Source organism: Balaenoptera physalus (genome assembly GCF_965194825.1).
Source record: "Balaenoptera physalus genome assembly, chromosome: 20".
Classification (NCBI taxonomy): Eukaryota; Metazoa; Chordata; class Mammalia; order Artiodactyla; family Balaenopteridae; genus Balaenoptera; species Balaenoptera physalus.
The window spans coordinates 19,958,546-19,979,230 of NC_138901.1; the positions used below are offsets into that span (position 1 = coordinate 19,958,546).

General features: G+C 39.7%; 1 protein-coding gene and 1 long non-coding RNA gene across 16 annotated transcripts in view; one reads left to right on the forward strand and one right to left on the reverse strand.

Moving 5' to 3' along the window:
* LOC309650789 overlaps positions 1 to 20,685 on the forward strand; it is a 381,028-nt gene that overhangs the window by 103,727 nt on the left and 256,616 nt on the right. The window contains exon 9 of one of the 15 annotated variants that reach the window (XR_014257718.1): positions 605 to 2,173. The exons of the other annotated variants lie outside the window; for them this stretch is intronic. This is a non-coding gene — a long non-coding RNA (uncharacterized lncRNA). Of the gene's footprint in view, positions 1 to 604; positions 2,174 to 20,685 lie in introns of those variants that run through there. 15 annotated transcript variants of the gene reach the window in all.
* On the reverse strand, positions 2,184 to 14,470 carry KRT20 (keratin 20). The gene is given in 4 exon segments (XM_082443635.1): positions 2,184 to 4,167; positions 6,504 to 6,567; positions 8,423 to 8,457; positions 8,461 to 14,470. Coding segments are annotated over 4 exon segments (636 nt in total). The 5' UTR covers positions 8,755 to 14,470; the 3' UTR covers positions 2,184 to 3,924.

Below are 20,685 nucleotides of genomic sequence, written 5' to 3' on the forward strand. Positions count from 1 at the left end.
CCTGGTTTTCTTTATATCTGAATTTAGATTTAAATATAAAATGTTAATTCAGACACATGACTCTGCTGGTTTATAATACTCAACTTTAAATTATTATTATTTTGTATGTATTTCCTTCTTTTAGAAAAAGGTTGAATCCATTCTCTTTCTTAAATGATCTTAAGTCCATTTTATAAATAAATGCAGAAAATGTGCCACTCTTCCCAAATTTACACATTTTCTACTCTCCCCGCCAAAGAAATATGCCATATTAAATTAAGTAAAATGCACATTTTCATTTTATTTTTCCCTTTCAGAATCTTAGGATGTCTCAGGACAGTAATAGCCTGGGCCAAGAAAATCACCCTGTCATTGGGAATGTGAGAAATTTCCCATATGGAGGGTTTCTTTATGTGATGTGCCTGATTTTCAGCATCCCTAGGGTACATCTGTTTACTTGAGAACTGACCTCCTTTTGCTTTTCACCAGTGGCAGTTTACTTGTTAGTTGTAAACTACTAAGTGAGAATTCAGTCTTATAGGAAATGTGTTAAAAGTAGAACACTTATCTCTCTCCTCCAGGGTGCTTAACTGATATTCTGTAGTTCTGGTTTTTTTTTTTTAAGAAAAGAAAAAGAAACAGAAAAAAGCGCTATTGCCATTTTGAAAATGAAGCGCTCTCCTGCCTTGTTGTTTCAAAATAAAATCTGAGTGATGTAAGTTTTACTGCTGTTTGTATTTTTTCCCCCTTTTACAATGCTTGTTACTTCAAACTTGAGTGTCTTGCTTTTTAACTTGAAAAATCCATAGCTTCAAAACTGACCTGTTTAACCTATGCTAGAAGTTTCTGAATTAAAATAACAAAATGACAGTGGAAGTTTACATCTTGTGTTCTCTTGTTGCCTTTTGTGGGTGTGGTATTTGAAGACATGTTGATTCTCAAACTGGTTCCCACAGACTTCTGTGGCCTGTTGTTCAATTCATGACCTTGCAATGAGAACTCTAAAAAGTTATAGTGCTTTCGATTATGTATTAATCATAAAAATTAACATAAGCGTAATCTGTATCACCTCCACAACCATCTTCTACCTCAGTCCTATGACATGAACTCAAGTATAAAGGATGTACTTGGTATTTGGGAGATGTGCGTACTGGTTGGTATATTTTTGTTTTGTTGTTGTTGGTGGTAGTGGTGGGGTGTGTGTAATTCCTTTTGTGCTAGGGATTGCATTGGTGCTGGGGAACGAGTGACAGAGTTTAAGGTATGGACAGTAAAATGGAACAGTGTATAGACATTGACACATACCCCTTGATTCTGAGAGCCTTACTTTACATCTTCTCCTTCCAGAAGGCAGCGGTAGGTAGCAATTTCCTGCTCAAGCTGGCTCTTTATGTCAAGGAGGATATTATATTCGTGGCTCTGGTGTTCTGTATTGGTCCGAATCTGCACCAGTTGGCCCTCGAGGCAGTTAAGCTGTGTCTGGATTATGGCCAAGTGGCTACAATAATGAGCATTGGTCTCCTCTAGTGTATGCTCCAAAGCTTCTTTCTATGAGCACAAGAAAAAGAGGATGTTTCTTACTTGAGGACTTGATTTAAGAGGTGGCTCAATTTTAATTTCTTTTGAGGAGAATTTCTATAGCTAGTCATTGTAGGTATCACACATATTTCTAGCTTTATCTCCCACTCTTTCCATCTAGGCAACCTCAGCCAGCCAAACCTAACTAGGATCACTGGCTTTGGGTTTTTTTGTTTATTTGTTTTCAGCTTTGCACTCACTGTTCTCTTACTGTGGTATAGTGTAATACTGTTCTCAGTATTTGCTTCCCCTCCCTGGGATTTGTGGTGCCTTTCCATGTGGAGGATTGGACTTTCTAAACCCATTGATGCCAGGCTTGGTTATGGGACCCTCTTTCTTTAGCTAATGAAATGCAAGTGAAACTGACAAACGCCTTTTCTGAGAAGATAGCTTTAAGAGCTGTCACCTGGTCTGGCCATTGTCCCTTTCCTTCTGGCACAACACGTAGGGTCTGCTCCTTTAGACTTACCCTGGAGCGGAAATGTCATGGAGCAGAGCTGCAGCCAGCCCATGAAGGATGTAGTGTTGTTATTGTAAGCCACCGTGATCTGGGGGTTGTTACCACAGCATAATGCATTATGAGCTGTTATGCTTAGCCTGGAATGTCTCGACCCCTATTCTTTTTTTTTTTTTTTTTTAATTAATTTATTTATTTTTATTTATTTATGGCTGTGTTGGGTCTTCGTTTCTGTGCGAGGGCTTTCTCCAGTTGTGGCAAGCGGGGGCCACTCTTCATCACGGTGCACGGGCCTCCCACTATCGCGGCCTCTCTTGTTGCAGAGCACAGGCTCCAGACGCGCAGACTCAGTAATTGTGGCTCACGGGCCCAGTCGCTCCGCGGCATGTGGGATCCTCCCAGACCAGGGCTCGAACCCGTGTCCCCTGCATTGGCAGGCAGACCCTCAACCACTGCGCCACCAGGGAAGCCCAACCCCTATTCTTCAATTGAAAATTCATCTCAGTTTTTCAGATCTACTTTAAATGATGCTTGCCCTGTGAAATCTTCCAGCTCTACTTTGTCCTCTGCATCCTTGCAGTGTCTTGCCCTTTCCCTTGATTTTTTTCTGTCTTTTCATTATAATCAGTTGTTTGACTTGTTTCCCTGCCTGTTCTGCAAGGGGCCGGGGTGGGGTGGGGGGGGCAGTGGTTATTTCTTATAGGTATTTGCATTTCCAGAGTTCCTGATACAGGCACTTAGTAAACACACACCCCATGAGCGTTGAAAGTTAGATGTGCTTTACCAGGCTGAGATGGGACTGGAGCTGTATCTCCAGGCTCTGGTAGGTGCGTCTCAGCTCCTTTATTTGATCCCTGCTTTCTTTTAACTCTTCAGTGCTCACTGTGACTTGCTGTTGCAGAGTTTCAATCTAAAGTTCCAAAAATGAAAAAAATAAGTAAGGAAAGAAAGAAAAAGAAAGTAAGAAACAAAGGAAGGGAGGGTGGAAGGAAGGGAAGGATGGAAGGAGAGGGAGAGGAGGGAAGGAAGGAAATGAGTTAATCTCTTTCTTGGAAGACAGCTTCCGCACATTTTGCTTACCCATTAGAATTATGCTATTACCTGGGTCTCATACTGTTATTTGGCCTTCTGAAGGTTCTCCTGGGCCATGGCTTCATATTTCTGCCTCATTTCACTCATGATGGCGCTGAGGTTCAGGCCTAGAGCAGCATCCACCTCTACGTTTACCTTATTGCCCAAATGAGCCCGTAGGCGCCTCACTTCCTAGAAAGGGAAAATCCTGATTGATTATAGTCTTTTTTTTTTTTAAGATGTTAGCTATGAGTTTTTCTTTTTTTTTTTTTTAAATTTATTTATTTATTTATTTATTTTTGGCTGTGTTGGGTCTTCGTTTCTGTGCGAGGGCTTTCTCTAGTTGCGGCAAGCGGGGGCCACTCTTCATCGCGGTGCGCGGGCCTCTCACTATCACGGCCTCTCTTGTTGCGGAGCACAGGCTCCAGACGCGCAGGCTCAGTAGTTGTGGCTCACGGGCCTAGTTGCTCCGCGGCATGTGGGATCTTCCCAGACCAGGGCTCGAACCCGTGTCCCCTGCATTAGCGGGCAGATTCTCAACCACTGCGCCACCAGGGAAGCCCTGATTATAGTCTTGAAGCACATTCTCAGGTGAGGCTGTGCCGAAAAGACATAGGAAGTCTTCTGGCTTCTTTCATTGGGGATGAGTAACACAGAAAGAAAATAACAACTTAGGTAAGACTTATTATGGTCCAGAGACTGCTCTAAGTCATTTAACCCTGACAGCAGCCTTATGAAAAGCTGTTAGGGCTCACATCATTCTCGTTGTCATCTTCTTCGCCACTACCACCATCACCACATCTTCCTCTTTTTCCTCCTCCTCCTCCTCCTTATTATTACTAGAGCCATTCTATCACTTCCAACGCCACTTCTGAGTATTTTCTCACCTCCTCGTGTTCTTTCTGGAGGAGCATCAGGTCTTTATTCAGCCCTTCAGTTTGAATCTCCAAGTCTGTCTTCATTAGGATTAGGTCATCATAGACCATTTTCAGGCCTTGGAGATCAGCCACCACTGCTAGGCAGATCCCCCGCTCACTCTCATACCTGTGAATTAAGTAGTATGGAGACATAATTGAGTCCTTCTGAAACCATTATAGAAGAGATGATCTTAAAATGATGAGATCGATCTTTATGTGGTATACAAGGAGATCAATTTCAATGCATCACTGTGTCTCCCTTTATACGTTCTGAAAATGTTCTTGAGAACCTTGGAATCAGATCATAATATAGTCTCTGCGATTTGGAGTGATTAGTAAAAAAATCAATCTGAAATTACTTTTAAAAGTTCCTGGGCTTCCCTGGTGGTGCAGTGGTTGAGAACCTGCCTGCCAATGCAGGGGACACGGGTTCGAGCCCTGGTCTGGGAAGATCCCACATGCCGCGGAGCAACTAGGCCCGTGAGCCACAATTTACTGAGCCTGCGCGTCTGGAGCCTGTGCTCCGCAGCAAGAGAGGCCACGACAGTGAGAGGCGCGCACACCGCGATGAAGAGTGGCCCCCGCTTGCCGCAACTAGAGAAAGCCCTTGCACAGAAACGAAGACCCAACACAGCCATAAATAAATAAATAAATAAGCCCAAAAGTTAAAAAAAAAAACAAACAAACTAGCACAGCACATATTTTCTAAAAAAAAAAAAAAAAGTTCCTGAATTCTAGAATGTATTTTTTTTAAATCAAAAAAATATTTTGCTCTGATTACTGTTTTAGCAAAGAGTTCTCATTACTGATATTAAATAATGGTTAGTTAGATTTGCTTAATGAATGCACTTGATCAGTTTATTTTTATTACTTTGTAAACAGATGCATCCAAAGTGAATTATCGTAAAAATTCGTGCATTCTCCTCTACGATCTTATATATTCCCATTTTTATTAAAGTAGTAAACTTTGAGAAAGGATAATGCAATGAGGCATTCAGATGCTGACTGGAATTAATGAACCTTTTAAAATTATTTATTTATTTTTAATAGATCCTTATTGGAGTATAATTTCTTCACAATACTGTGTTAGTTTCTGTTGCACAACAAAGTGAATCAGCCATATGCATACACATGTCCCCATATCCCCTCCCTCTTGAGTCTCCCTCCCATCCTCCCTATCCCACCCCTCTAGGTCATCGCAAAGCACCGAGCCAATCTCCCTGTGCTGTGCTGCTGCTTCCCACCAGCCAGCTATTTTACATTCAGTAGTGTATATACGTCGATGCTACTCTCACTTCTCCCCAGCTTCGCCCTCCCACCCCATGTCCTCAAGTCCATTTTCTGTGTCTATCTCTTTATTCCTGCCCTACAACTAGGTTCATCAGTACCATTTTGTTTTGTTTTTTTAAGATTCCATATATACGTTAGCATACAGTATTTGTTTTTCTCTTTCTGACTTACTTCACTCTGTATGACAGACCCTAGGTCCATCCACCTCACTACAAATAACTCAGTTTCGTTTCTTTTTATGGCTGAGTAATTTTCCATTGTATATATGAACTTTTAATGCTTTAATTTTCAGATCTGCTTTCTCATTTCTTTCTTTCTGATCCCTTGTAGCATTAAAATGCTGCCCTTCTAAACCACAAAGAACTCTTCAGTGCCAATGCATTGTACAAATTCAGGATGAGGAAGCCCTAGTGTAGAAGCAGTTATTAGGAACAGCTCTGATCACGTGTAGTGTGATGTGACCACAAGAGAGTGAACGCAATTTGAACTGCTTTAATCAACCTAGTTCTTTGGTCGGTCAGACCATATTGTAAAACACTGTTAAACTAGAAAGCATTAAGAGTCACCCCTGGAACTTGGGTTGTTTACTTGTAGGTGCTTAAAGGAACATGGATGACTCACTTAGAGAATCACTGAGGGTAGATAAATGGCTCTCTTTAGATAATAGAAAGGCACTTAGGCAGAAGGGGGAGATGTAAATTGCCTTATTATTACTCCAAAGAAGAGAATGAGGGTCAATGGGTGAAAAGGTAGATGCCAGGTTACTAAAAAAGAACATTCTAGCAACCAGAGCTGAACAGTGAGAACAGTAGTAGTTACTGGAGGTGTTCATCTACACGCTGGGTGACCATATCTTAGGACTGTGGGAGAGAGAAGTCCAGTCCTGATGCTGGGCTAGACCAGAAAGCTTCTAACACCCTTTAAACACCAAGGTTCTGAGACTATTCAGTGGTAGCTCCTTTGCCAACAATAGTGTGCAAAGCCGAGTGTCACGAAGGACCACTGAAAGGCACTCCTTTGCAGGAAGTGTTACCATGGTATCAGAGCACCTACTTCAGCCTGAAGTCCTTGGCAGCCAGTTTAGCATTATCGATTTACAGGACACGTCGAGCATTTTGCAGTTGAGCATCTTTAATCTGGAAAATGCGCAAGAAAGAATGACATTTTCAACTGGACAGGAGTCTAAAGTGATTGAGTTGATCCTCAGATACGACCCCTCTTGTGTCGAAGATGATGTTCGTCTCAAGGATTTCCACGTGAAAACGGAAAGGAGGACTATCGAGATGGGGATTTAACATGATAGACTCATAAAATGCAACTCTAGTCCTGAGGGTTTGGTCAGCTTTCTTATGATTCTACAAATGGAGAGTTTAATTCAACATGAGCCATCAGACCTTACTGAGTGCCTTGCCTTTGATGTTGTTCCTGCTTAGAACTTTCCTCTTAGCCCCTCTCATTTGGTGAACTCATCCTCCTCCAGGTCTCAGCTTAGACTTCATTGTTTCAAGAAAGCCTTCACTGATCTCCTCAAAACAGAGCTGGATGAACTGCCTGTTCTTTCATGATCTTACACAGCCCTCCCTTTATCCTTCCATATGGGATAATGCTGCCTTTGTCCATGCTTGTTTCCCCTAAATCACATTATGTTCACCATCATACTCCCCAGTGCCCAGCACCTCTTTAGTGTGTACTAAGTTTTGGCTGAACGAATGCACACTTGCTATACGGTGGGATTTGTGCAAGGCACTGGGGCTATCAGGATGGATAAGCCCTTGATCTTAAGAAGTGGTTACCTAATGGGTGAGTCCTCTAAGATGCATATGGATCAGAAGTCTGCTTATAAAAGATGCTATAACAGCGTGTCTCTTTCAGCAGATCTAGTCCTGGAGAGAGCTGCCTTCCTTCATATACTGGGTCTTCCCAGGTAAATGGAACATTTGGCTGTGCCTACGTGTTTGGGATGACAAATAGCTTCAGAACCACAAATCATGAGACGGCTGGGGGAGAATGGTTGGCTGATTTTGAACGTTTTTAGTGGGAGCCTGCGAAGAATGACCTGTTGGCAGAGGGGCAATTTAAACACCTTTGCCTCACATCCCCACGGTTCCTGAAACCCCAGAGTAACTTCCTGTGGAATCTGAATCAGATTGCACTGATGTCTAATACAATGCAAGAAAAGAGAGTGGTCTTTGCTGAAAAGAAAGAGGAATGTTAAAATAGAAATGAAAACGAAAGGGACACTTTTCTTGATTAGATAAGAATTTTAAAACAGAGTAAGTGTCCTGTGTCATATTCAAAATCTTCAGTTAGGAACAAAGTCTTCTTTTATTCCACGTAATTGATAAAATGGAGAACTCCAGCTTTCTGGTATGACATGGGAGCAGGTACGATTGCAATAAATTTGAATTGGGGGCAATAAAACATTTTATTACTGTAGAGATGGTTTCTGAACTGCTTGCTGATGATGATCAGATTATTAAACATTTTAAAGACATTTTAAAATCCACTTATCATTAAGACCAATACCCCTGCCCCCATTTCCACCCTGAATCACTTTATCATAGAAATTTATGATCCAGTATTCTGGATCATATTGTAATACTTGTATTACAACTTTTATATAAATGAAAGGAGGAAAATCTCTAAAGTGACTGGGGTTTTAAAAGTTGATGGAAATTAGGTAAAAAAACTAAGAAAGATTTATTACCACATAAAAAAATTTGAGATCTTTCCAGAAAAAAAATGTTCACTATCCACTTAGTCCTGACTTGGTAAACTGTGATAAAAATACAGATTATAAGCCTGGAGGATAAAATTTTAATATTTTGTATGTAATTAGATTATTTTTTTAAATGTATGGTTTACAGTCATCCTATTATGTAGTCAGGTACTCCAGCACCAAGGGTAGATGATAGAATATGCCATTTTTATAGATGTAGCACTTAAGCCTGATTTGCTTTACAATGTCCATTCAGACCCACCTGACATATGTGCCCTTCTTGATGTATGATGCAGCTGAACAGTGGAGTAGAAAGCACAGGTGTCAGGCCTCACCTCATTTCGCAGCTCTTTGATTTATTCCAAATATGCACTGTGGTCCCGACAGGTGCCAGGCGTGTTGGTTTCATACCAGCGCTTTATCTGCAGTTCAAGTTTGGAGTTGGACTACTCCAGGGACCGCACTTTTTCTAGGTAGCTTGCTAGGCGGTCATTTAGGTTCTTCATGGTCATCTTCTCATTGCCAACACACAGGTTCCCTTCAGCGAGGTCACTCCCATAGCTCACCATGTGTCTAGAGGTCGAGGTGCGGGTGCCGTGGCTTCCAGCCCCCCCATACACACTGGGTGCGACCCTGAGGTACTCTGTGCCCCCTTTCCTATATATGGAGCTGCTCATGCTGAGTGCAGGGCCCTGGGAGGAGGAACTCAGGCTTCGGTGGAAGCTTCTGTGATTGAAATCCATTGGGGATTCTAGGAGGAAGCCGCTGTAGCTTCAGAAGGGATGGAGCAGAGTCTGTCTCTCGGTCGTGGATGGGCTGACCTTTTATAGAATTCACAGGAGAAACGCCTCCTCTGCTGACATGTCACTTTACGATAGACGCCATAGTCCACCTTGCTTTGCCTTTTTTTTCCCCTTTGTACAGCAATCTATTTAATACCATTCCAGAAATTACCACTAGAGGCCTTTCTTAGAGGCTTTCCTCAGGGGTGATTTCTTTTTTTCGACAGAGGAAACAAGGGAAAACAGGAAGCTGTATTCTTTTAGCCCTTGCACCTGCCTTGGCACATTTTCTTTCATCCTAAGATACACATAAAGCATATTTGCAATCTCCATGAATAATTTATCTAAAAAGACACATGTGGGTACATAATAGTAAATCACACTAACGATAAAAAACAATGTTTAAAAATTTAAAAAAAATATCTTTTTCTCTTTTTGGTGAGAACATTTAAGTTCTACTTTTTTAGTAAATTTCAATTATATTATCAACTATAGTCACCATGTTTTAAATTAGGTCTTCAGAACTTACCCATCTTAGAGCTAAAAGTTTGTACCCTTTTACCAGCTTCTCCCCATTTCCTTTAACCCTCCTCCCCCAGTCCCTGGCAGCCACTTTTCTAGGCTCTTTTCTATGAGTTTGACTTTTTTTTTTCTATAAGATTCCCCGTGTAAGTGATACTATGCAGTATTTTTCTTTCTCTGTCTTGGCTATTTCACTTAACATAATGCCCTCAAGCTCTATCCATGTTGTTGCAAATGGCAGGAGATATATATATATATATATATATATATATATATTCTTATATTCTTCTTCCTCTTTATCTGTTCATCCGTTGAATGACACTTAGCTTTTTCCATATCTTGGCTATTATGAATAATGCTGCAGTGAACATGGGAGTGCAGATATCTCTGAGACAGTGATTTCATTTTCTTTCGATATACACCCGGAAGTGGAATTGCCTGATTGTAGGGTAGTTCTATTTTTATTTGTGTGTGTGTGTGTGTGTGTGTGTGTGGAACCTCCATATTGTTTTACACAATTGCTGTACCAATTTACATTCCCACCAACAGTGCACCAGTGTTCCCTTTCCTCCACATCCTTGCCACCATTTCTTATCCTGTCTTTTTGATGATAACCATTCTAATAGGTGTGAGGTGATATCTCATTGTGGTTTTGATTCGCATAAGAACAATGGTTTATATGTATTGCTAAGCCACTCTTCAGAGTCTCTTTTTTAAGTTTTTTGGGGGCTGAGTTTATCCTGTTTAAAGATCATATTTTATAAGATGATTAAAATACTTCATACAAACATAAAACCTCTAATATTTAAAACAGGAATAAAACATTTATACATTTGGAGATGTGATCTGGGAAAATGAATAAAACGAATTTAGGTGGATAGATGATTTTGAAGTTTTTTCCCTAATTCTAACGTCCTAAGGCTAGATAATGCATTTAAATTTCTCAGTCACTGCCTGGCCTTAGGTCTTCTCTAGAAACGTAGAATAGATACCATAGTGCTTTGCACCTGACCTGGTGAATGGGGCAGTCTCTCTCCCTGTGTAAGTTCAGCGCAACACCCACCGTGACAGACGGTGCTCCATCCATCCTAAAGCTGCAGCTCCTCCCTCCTAGAATCCCCAGTGGATTTCACCGGCAGAAGCTTCCACAGAAGCCAGATCTTTCCCACAGGTCTCCCTACTCACCGCATGAGCAGAGCAATTTCATGCACAGGAGGAATGTGCTCAGTGCCTTGGGGCTGCACCCAGCCTCCATGATCGCACAGTAAACCACTGCAAGTGTGTTGACCTCCATACTCATGGTAAGCTGGGAGTGTCATCTCACCAGTGGGGATCTGATGAATGGAATTTGTTTGTTTGCTCCGCCTCATTCAAACTGCCTGGACAAAGAATTCATACCTCCCCTGAAACATTTAAATTGTTTCCTTTATCAAATTAAATCGAAGGGATTGGAAATGTCACAGAAAAAGCCTCATTAACACTCATCCTGATCATTGAATTGAATTGAGGTTTGTATATGACTAAAGCAAGCAAGCAAGCAAAGAAACAAACAAAAAAGAAAAATACCTAAAAAATGGCGTATCCAAAATCCCTGCACATTATTTCTGAAAATTTTGGGATTTACTTGTTTTAGTGGCTCATTTTTGTTGTTTTTTTTTTTTCTGAAACTAATGGCTTTTTTACTTTTGAGTTTGAGGGCTTTTTTTTTACAACAAACATCCTTCTTGAAAAAGGAGATGATACTGTATTATTTCTCTTTTACAAACAGTGTACTTTAAAATAATACTTCGTATTAGACTTTGCTTCAGTTATATTATGAAAGTAAAAATTACAAGACAGAGTTAAACCTATTTCATGCACTTTGTGGTTTATGTGTGGACAGTTCTTATATTTTTATCCATTCATATATGCATCAGTCAACACTCACTGAGAGTTCACCACCAATGACAGAATGTGAAATAAGCAGACCTTACTGTTTATTACAGAGCTGTAAATTACCCTGTACCTAGATGTCACAGCCAAAATCTGCAGTGAGGAACTTTTTATAAACACATGAACTGTGTTCTTTTTATATATGTGTATTCACAAATGTAACATGTTTTTTGGTTGTTGCTTCATGGGGGAGTAGGAGGTTGTTTGACTGAAGTCATTGGAACAGCATACTGTTTAAATTTAATGTTTTGCCACAAATTAGTTTGAGCTAAGACTTTCATCCACTAACACGTGTGATCAAGGTAGGTAGAAGCCTTATTTAAATTAAGTTAGCTTTATAACTAGAAAGGAATATAAGCTGCAGTTATTAAACATGATAATTTTACTCTCTTCTTTAACACAATTCTTCCTTATGGCTGGAGCCAATTATGTTTAAGTGAAAGAGTTAAAATCTCATTAAAATGATGAAAATCATTTTTAATTTTTTTGAGAAATAACTTTGTCTATGTGTTATTCCACGAATTTTTGGCTAGTATTTGTAAGCTTTTGAGACTTTAAATTTAAACTAAAATACGACATAGTAGGGTTATTAATATGGGGTTCAGTTATCCAATCTACTTATTTGCCACAGTAGAAAAATTCGTATTGAGAAGATTTCCGCATGTTTCTGTAGCAGCAGGAGAATTTGATATCTCCTCTATCACACTGAGTTTTATGCTTTGGTAGATTATTATATCTCGTAATGTGACCACAGGAAACCAGGCTAGTATTTCACAGCAATTAATTTTTCTGAATTATACCTAAGGACTAGATACAGATCCTATTAACTCTTGCTCATATACAAGTCATAAATTTAGAGGCCCTGATATTCTAGTCTGTTGGATGACTGTATCTGTAAATAAATATTTTTTATATCCCAACTTCCATGTAACTAATAGGAAGTACATTTTGCCCTCTGAGACAGATTCCGCTAAGGGCGTTAATGATTAATATTAAGTATAGGTGGTAATTTGGAGAGTTATCATAAGTACTATAGTTTCCAGAGGACTTTCAGTTTTTTTTTTTTCCATCACGGAGAAGCTATTGCAGCCCAGATGTAGTAGATGTAGAGTCTGCAATCTCTGGGGGTGTGGTGTTGGTGGAGGGGACGTTTTCTTCCCAGACGTTTTAGTTAGGATGCATGCTTTCACTGGTTGAGAAAGATGACATATAGGAACTGTGGGTGTTTGTAGGCGTCGTGGTTCTAGACATCACACAGTTAAGTCAGAAAAAACCATAGCCTCTGTGCTTTAAAAACTGATGTACTTACTGAATTAGTTACAAGTCAAATGATACAATGTCTCCGATTTGCTTCAAAATAATATGAGAGGGAGAAAGAGGTTGGGAGTATCGATGAAGGAAGTTTGGGTATGACTTATTTGTTGAAGCTGGGAAATGGGTTCGTGGGGATTTGTTATACTGTTCTAACTACTCTAGTATTTGTTTGGAAATTTCTATAATGAAACATTTTGAGATGCTGATATAGTAAACTTACATAATTGTGTTTTACACGGTTAATCTCCTATATTCAGGTTTTGATTTGTGCTTACTTGGTGATCCTGCCCTGCTGTGCTTCAATGAGTTGACAGATTTATTGTCTCACAGTGACTCAAACCTAGTAGGCACTCGATATGACTTGCCATGTAAATGATAAATGAATGAATGAATAAAAGTGCTGATGCCCAACTTGGAGGAGAGAAGAAGCATTTGCCAGTGTGGAGAGGTTCTTCCTGACCATTGGCTGCTGTTTCTACTAGTCATGTTAAGAAATTAAAAGAGTTGCAACCCAGGAGTTCATGTCATGGAGTATGGCATACTGGGTACATCTAATTCCCCTCTCCCGAATGTTTCCAATGGATACAACTAAAGTGCATTATACTATTTCCTCCATCCCCCCTCCCTTCCTCCCTTCCTCCCTTCCTTTGTCTATCTATCTGTCTATCTACCTACCTACCTATCTATCATCTACCTATTTATTTTTTCAAACCTATTGAAGACCTATTATGGAAGGAAAGATTTCTCAGAGATCAAAAAGGAAATGAAAATAGGAATCTTAGGAGAGAAGTAGGTGAGAAAGTTGTCTTGCACCCTGTGAGTTTTGCTCTGTCATGGAGATATTGAGATTACTTTACGATGTCTATAAGGGCACAGGAGAGACCAGCACCTGCTTAAAGTGGGAATACTAACAGGGAACATCTATGTTAAACCTAGTATCCTGAAGAACTATGCCTTCAGAGTAAGGGTACTTATAAATAAAGCCACCATGCAGAAGGGTACCGTGAGGAAAATATTCTGTCTCAGCCTTGGTGCTTGGTGCAGAGGAAAAATAAATCTTCCCTGAGAATTTGTAACCACAGCTGGCCCAACACAGTTTGTTGTCTGTATTTACATGTGTCTGTGTGTAATCTGAAAACCTGAAGTGGAGCATTGAATTTCAAGTGGTCCTTGTGGGCTGAGTGATGCCCTCAGCCAACAGGCAGCAGGAAGCTGAAATCTTCTCTAAAATAATGCAACTTCAACATAGGCTCAGAGAATCCCTACAGATAAAGTTGTGTGGAGTGTGAGCACACCAACCAACAGTGGAATTGGGTCCATAAAGACTTTAGCTGTGGAATTATTGGAAGGAGAATATAATCTACTCATATTAAAGTGTTTTAGTAAATGAAAGGTAACCTTGAAAATTGAGCAAGTACTAAGAGATTATAAAACTTACCAGAAGCTTTGAAAAAGAACCCAGAAGAAATGAATGCTATAATTAAAATTAAAAGTTCAGTGGATGAGGACTTCCCTGGTGGCACAGTGGTTAAGAATCCGCCTGCCAATGCAGGGGACATGGGTTCGAGCCCTGGTCTGGGAAGATCCCACATGCCGCGGAGCAGCTAAGCCTGTGCACCACAACTACTGAGCCTGCACTCTAGAGCCCGCGAGCCACAACTACTGAGCCCACGCACCACAACTAGGGAAGCCCGCGTGCCTAGAGCCCGTGCTCCGCAACAAGAGAAGCCACCGCAATGAGAAGCCTGTGCACCGCAACGAAGAGTAGCCCCCGCTCGCCACAACTAGAGAAAGCCTGCGCGCAGCAACGAAGCCCCAATGCAGCCAAATAAATAAAATAAATAAATTTATTTAAAAAAAAGGTTCAGTGGATGAGTCCAACAATGGATTAAGCAAGGCCAAAGGGAGAATTATTGAACAAATAAGAAAATAACTGCCTGGAATTTTCCTTCTCAGTGATAGTATCTTTGAAGAATGAGAGTAAAATAAAGACATTTTCAGGATAACAGAAACCAAGTTTGCCCTCAGCAGGCTCACTAAAAGGAATGCATTTTAAGCTGAAAGAAGATGATCTCAGATGGAAGATCTGAGGTGAGAAAAGGATGATGAATAAATAAAGTGCTAAAATGTGACCAAATTTTAGTGAATATTGGCTATAAAATATGTCTTTTGAAGGAAAAACAAAATAGAATTAAACTAGATGAGAGCTGGAAGGGATAAATGGAGTTAAATTGTTCTAAGGTCTTGACCCTTCAGGAAAAGGGTAAAGATACAGATGAACTTTAGACATTGACAAGTTAAGAGTGCATATTACAATTCCTGATTTTGTAGTTTTGCCCTTCAAATGATGAGTAATGGCTCCTAAACTGACCTGAAAATAAACCAACGGATCAGCACAAAGAGCTCAGAAACAGGTCGGCATATGGAAAATTAATTTGCAACTGGTTCAGCATTACAAACCAGTGTGGAAAGGAATAGATTATTTCCACATTTAAAAGATGGAAATAGTATTCCTATCTCAGGCAAAATTACATATAATATACACAGATATATTCCAGATTCATTAAAGATATAAATGTGAAAGGTAAAAACTATACAATGTTTAAAGGAAAATACAGAATAATATCTCTAGGAATCAGGGTAAAGGAGTATTTCTTAAGCAAGACACATAAAGTGCAAACTATAAAGTACAAAATTGCTACTAATGTAGCAATCTTTGTTCATTAAAGGATATCGTAATTATAATGGAGAAAGCCTCAAACATGGAGCAGATAATTAGAATACATGTAACTGACAAGGAATTAGTTTCCAGAATATGAAAACAATGCCTACAAATCAATAAGGAAAAGAAAAACAACTCAGTGGGAAAATGGGCAAAAATATGAGTAGACTTGCACAGAAGAGGAAAGCTAAATGTCCTGTTTCACACCTGCCAAATTGTTGTCGAGGAAAATTCTCATCCATTGACAGTGGCTGTGTAAATAAGCACAGTTACTTTGGAAAACAGTTTGACAATATCTCAAAAAGGTGACCGTGCACATACCTGTCATCCAGTAATTCCATTCTTGTTTATATATTCCAGAGAAACTCTTGCACGTATTTATCTGAACACATGTACAAAAATATTCACAGAAGCATTGTTCATAATGCTAAAACACACACACACACACACACACACACACACACACACACTTGGAACAACCTAAATGTCCATCAACAGTAGAGTGAATAAATATGTTGATGTATTTTCATACAATGGAATAGTATGCAGCAGTTTAAAATAGATAAACCACATTCTTGCATTCTTGACATGGGTGAATCTTAAGAAGCATGATGTTTAATGAAAGAAACAAGACACAAAATAATGCATCCAGACAATTCGATTGATGTAAAGTACAAAAACAGGCAAAACTAAATTACATGTGATGAAGGGTTATGTGTAGATGGTATGGCTGACTGCAAATGATGGTCACAGAATCCTCCTGCAGCTGTATGCACAATCCTTTTGCAAGTCCTTTCAGAATTTGAAGGGTATTTGGACCATTTCCATATTTGAGGCTCCTGATATATTAAATAAATGAAAAAAAAGTCCAAACCAAAATTATCATGTTTGTGTTTTTATTTCCTACATATTACTATTTTCAACACAAAATATAATACAATATATGTATTAATTACAGATTCATAAAAAATACTAACTTTTTTTTTAAAGTGCAGTATAGGCTGTGTGGTCCAGTGCTGGGACACAGGTTTTTTTTTTTAAGATTTTTTTTTTGATATGGACCAGGAGGGTGGTCTTGGGATGCCAGCGTGTAATAAGGTAATAAATCCTTAGATAAATCCTGCTTGGGTGTCAGAGAGTCAGGAGGAAACAGTCCCACTGTGAGGAGTCCTGTTTAACCTGATTTAGAAAAGTGAAGGCAAAAAACTACCATCATCACAACAAGATTCAACAGTGACAATAACCATTGCAGATAGCATAGCTTTTTGCAGTTTTGCGTTTTGTTCCTGTGATATGTTTCCTACCCTTATAACCAGGGGCTTTACACCTTTCTAGGGACTTACTATGTGTCAATGGAGACTTGGCTTATCAATATTTTTTTCAAGAATGAGTTGCTACTATTCGACTCTCACAATGCAATAATATTTCTGATGCCTTGTGTTCCACAGTGGTCTCTTTGTTTGGTGTTTTCTACTTTTTTAAGCAATTAAAATGTAGAAGAAGCCTGGAGCAATTTCTTATATGTTTGACACATATGTTGAGCGTTACTTAATAATTGCTACCCAGGGCAAAATATAACAGGATTTTATGGCCAAGTCTTCTGCTGATAGAGTGGACGGGCTGGTAGCCACATACACTTTTTCAAAATAAATGCATCTCTGTGAAATGAGCTGTCAGGAGGACTGCAGGCTTTGAAAGCCTGGAGTAATTAAGGAGCAATGTATTGGTTCTGAGGAACTGACATTAATGTTGACACATGATATTTCTGGGCAATTTGATCTGTACCAATAATTCATTTTGTTTCTTACTGCAGGACTCATTCTGTTCCTAAGTCAGTTGAGGCTTTATTAAAGATTTACCTGGTGGCTTTTTAAAAGCACAGTATTTAATGTGGTGTGTGTTCAGTCATCATTTATGTTTATTGAACATCATAACTATGACATTTGACCAAAGTTCAGGTTTTAAATCTCGAATTCAGATGCTTTTCCCTCCTAGATTACACTGACATAGTGCCTTAGCATTATCAAAATGGAAAAACTATACAGCAAAATTGACCCTAGAAGCAATGATCAACTAGTTGAAGAGTAAACATGGAAACTGATTATTCTGGCCTGTCACACATGTTAAAACCATGATCCTTAATCTGTTTCGTCACAATGATTATGATCATTTTGTCTCCATCATTTTGCATCTCAATATTCCAGGAATTTTATCCAACATTTTTATGTGGAAACTTGAATGAAATATTTTTTGGTAGAGCTACAAGAAAGTTTTAGAAGATTTTGTCCTTTTTACAGTTCTGTCAGAATGGATTTAACAAGTAGTTTGTATATTATTTCAAGTCTTTAATGTTTTAAAATTGTATTTATATACATAGGTGATAATCCCTGAAGTAAAACTGTCATCATTAAATCTTCCTTTCTGGATGAACCAGCTCTTTTGACGACGAAGGAATAAAATCATTAGAAAAAAAATGACTTCAAAACTGAAACTGATGCAAAAATTAAAAGTCTGTCTTTCAAAGACCATTCCAAAACTTGTGCCTTCATCATAAAACAATTCATTGGTAATTGATTTTGAATTATTCTTCCATTTTTCCTTATAAGCCGATTTGTCCAATGCATCAGTCTGGTATACCCCATATTAATAACTGAAATGCAGTGTATGTATATATACACATATTTGTATACAATCTATTTATGTGTATACACATGTTCGCAACAGTCTGGTATAAAGGCAATGTCAGGTTTACATGTTCCTTGATTTGAAGGAAAAAAGGTAGATGACATTTTTCTATTTTCTTATTTACTGAGAAATGTGTACATTTTAAAAATAGACCCAGAAAAAGAATTAAAGTATCTTTGTCTTGGTGTGGATATTAAAAAGCACTCTTCAAAACATCCAACATCACTTTTGCCTCTTAGCTGCACAGACATCCTGAAAACGCTGCCAGTATTATACACACCAAGGATTGAAAGTACAATCCTTTGGAGATCCGGATGAAATCCCATTTCTGCTGCTTGCTTGCGGTGTGAACGTGGGCAAGGTTCTTAACCTTTCTGAGCCTCACTTTCCTCGTATGGAAAGTGGAGGGTAGGAATGATGCCCAGCATAGCATTGTCATGAGGATTGAATTAAATGACCTTTTCAAAGTGCTTAGCCCAGCACCTGACAAGTAGGAAGCGCTCAGTGAGTTGTAGCTACTAGTTGCATCAGTGATCATAGTAGAAGTGCAATAATTGTAAACTTGGTGATGGTGACAAGGAAAGGGCCACTAACACCATTCAATATACACTAGGCTAATAACATTGTGAAATTGATGTTGATTGATGTAGCTAACACTAGATAAGCTGAACAACAGCCTTCTGGATGAAAATGTAATTGAGAAAGCATGATAACTTTGAAATCTACACAGCGACCCAGAAGTATTGGGCTGGCCAAAAACCCAAATGAACTTTTTGGCCAGCCCAGTATCATAAGTGTGGGGAGTTGTGAATGATTTACGTGGAGCATCAATGCATCAGATACTCGTAGATCACTTAGATAATAGGCTCTGTGCTGTGCACTGAGCATAGACAAGGTCCTGTCCTCAAGTCTTCTCTACTCCCGTGTGTGTGTATTGGGGTGGAGGGAACCAGAGAAACAAACTTGGTGTGGTGAGACCTTGAGAGATGAACTCAGCTATCAAGTTGTTCCCTCCATGGTGATGTCCAGGGCTGGTCCCATGCTCCCACCTCAAGGAGTTTATAACCAAATGGAGAGGATGGATAAGCTCCCAAAACAGTGTTATCCAACAGCGAGCCACATAAGTCATTTAAAGCTTTCTAGGAGTCACATTTTAAAAAGTAAAAAAAACAAAAAAAAACAAAAAAGGAAACAAAAAACCCCCACAAAGCCTAGGTGAAGGGACTTCCCTGGTGGTGCAGGGGTTAAGAATCTGCCTGGGGCTTCGCTGGTGGCGCAGTGGTTGAGAATCTGCCTGCCAATGCAGGGGACACGGGTTCGGTCAGGGAAGATCCTACATGCCGTGGAGCAACTAAGCCCATGCGCCACAACTACTGAAGCCTGCACACCTAGAGCCCGTGCACCGCAACGAAGAGTAGCCCCCGCTCGCCGCAACCAGAGAGAGCCCGCGTGCCGCAACGAAGATCCAATGCAGCCATAAACAAACAAACAAACAAACAAACAAATAAATTTATTTGTTAAAAAAAACCCAGGTGAAGGGAATTCCCTTGCGGTCCAGTGGTTAAGACTCAGTGCTTTCATTGCTGAGGGGCCGGGTTCGGTCCCTGGTCAGGGAACTAGGATCCCGAAAGCCGAGGGATATGGCAAAAAACCCCACAAAAACTCCAAAATACATAAAACAAACAAAAACCCAGGCGAAATTCATTCTAATAATATATTTTATTTAAGCCAATATATCCCAAACATACAATCAATATAAAATTATTAATGAGATATTGAATATTTTACCTTTTTTATTTTGGGGGGCTGTCTTTAAAATGTGGTGCACATTTCACACTCACAGCACATCTCCATTTAGATGAGTCACATTTCAAGTGCTCCACAGGTCCGTGAGGTTAGTGGCTACCTTAGCGGAGGGGATGATTCTAGAGTTCAGCTCCTCAAAGTGTGGTCCTCAGTCTCGTGGTGTAGGTGCCCCTGGGTCCCATACCCACCTCCTTAATCAGCATCTACATTTTAACAAAGTCCTTGGCCAGTCGGTGAAGTTTGAGAGCTGCTGCTTGATGACTTGAAAAGCTTGTTATTTGAGATTACACACTGCCTCCTCTCATGATATTTGTGTTGTATGTTCCCTTATCATAGATTAGGTAAATCATCTTATCATAATCAAACCAAAGGTAGGGTTCACTTTAGCCCTTGTTGGAATCAGTGACATCTAGTTAGGCTTTTCTTAATCAGAAGGTTGGTTAGTTTAGCAAAAATGGAAGGAAGGGCAGGCCAAGGATGAGACAAGAATAATTTTTTATTCAATGATGTAATGAATGACAGCACCGTTCTCAGCAGAGCTATTCTTTTCTGACATGTTTTGAGAGGGAGAAAGAAGGGAAGAGAGTGAGGGAGGTCTGGTTAGTCTTTAATTCATGGGTTTTTCATTATGTCAGAGTCTCTCCTGCAAGGTTGGCTTCATAGACAGATGGCCTCAATAATACATTAGACATTGGTGTTCCAAAGCTGGATGTCAATGAAGGCTAAATGCTATAAATATGTAACAAAACACCATTCACCATGGGACAGAGTAAGTTTCTAAATCAACATGCATAAGCAGTCCCACCTGCCCAGCCATCTCCACCAGGGTTACTATTATCTACACTGTTTGCACAGAGCTCAGGTACACCTGGGTAGTGCCAGTGAGTCAGCTGGGCCCATTCATGATGGAA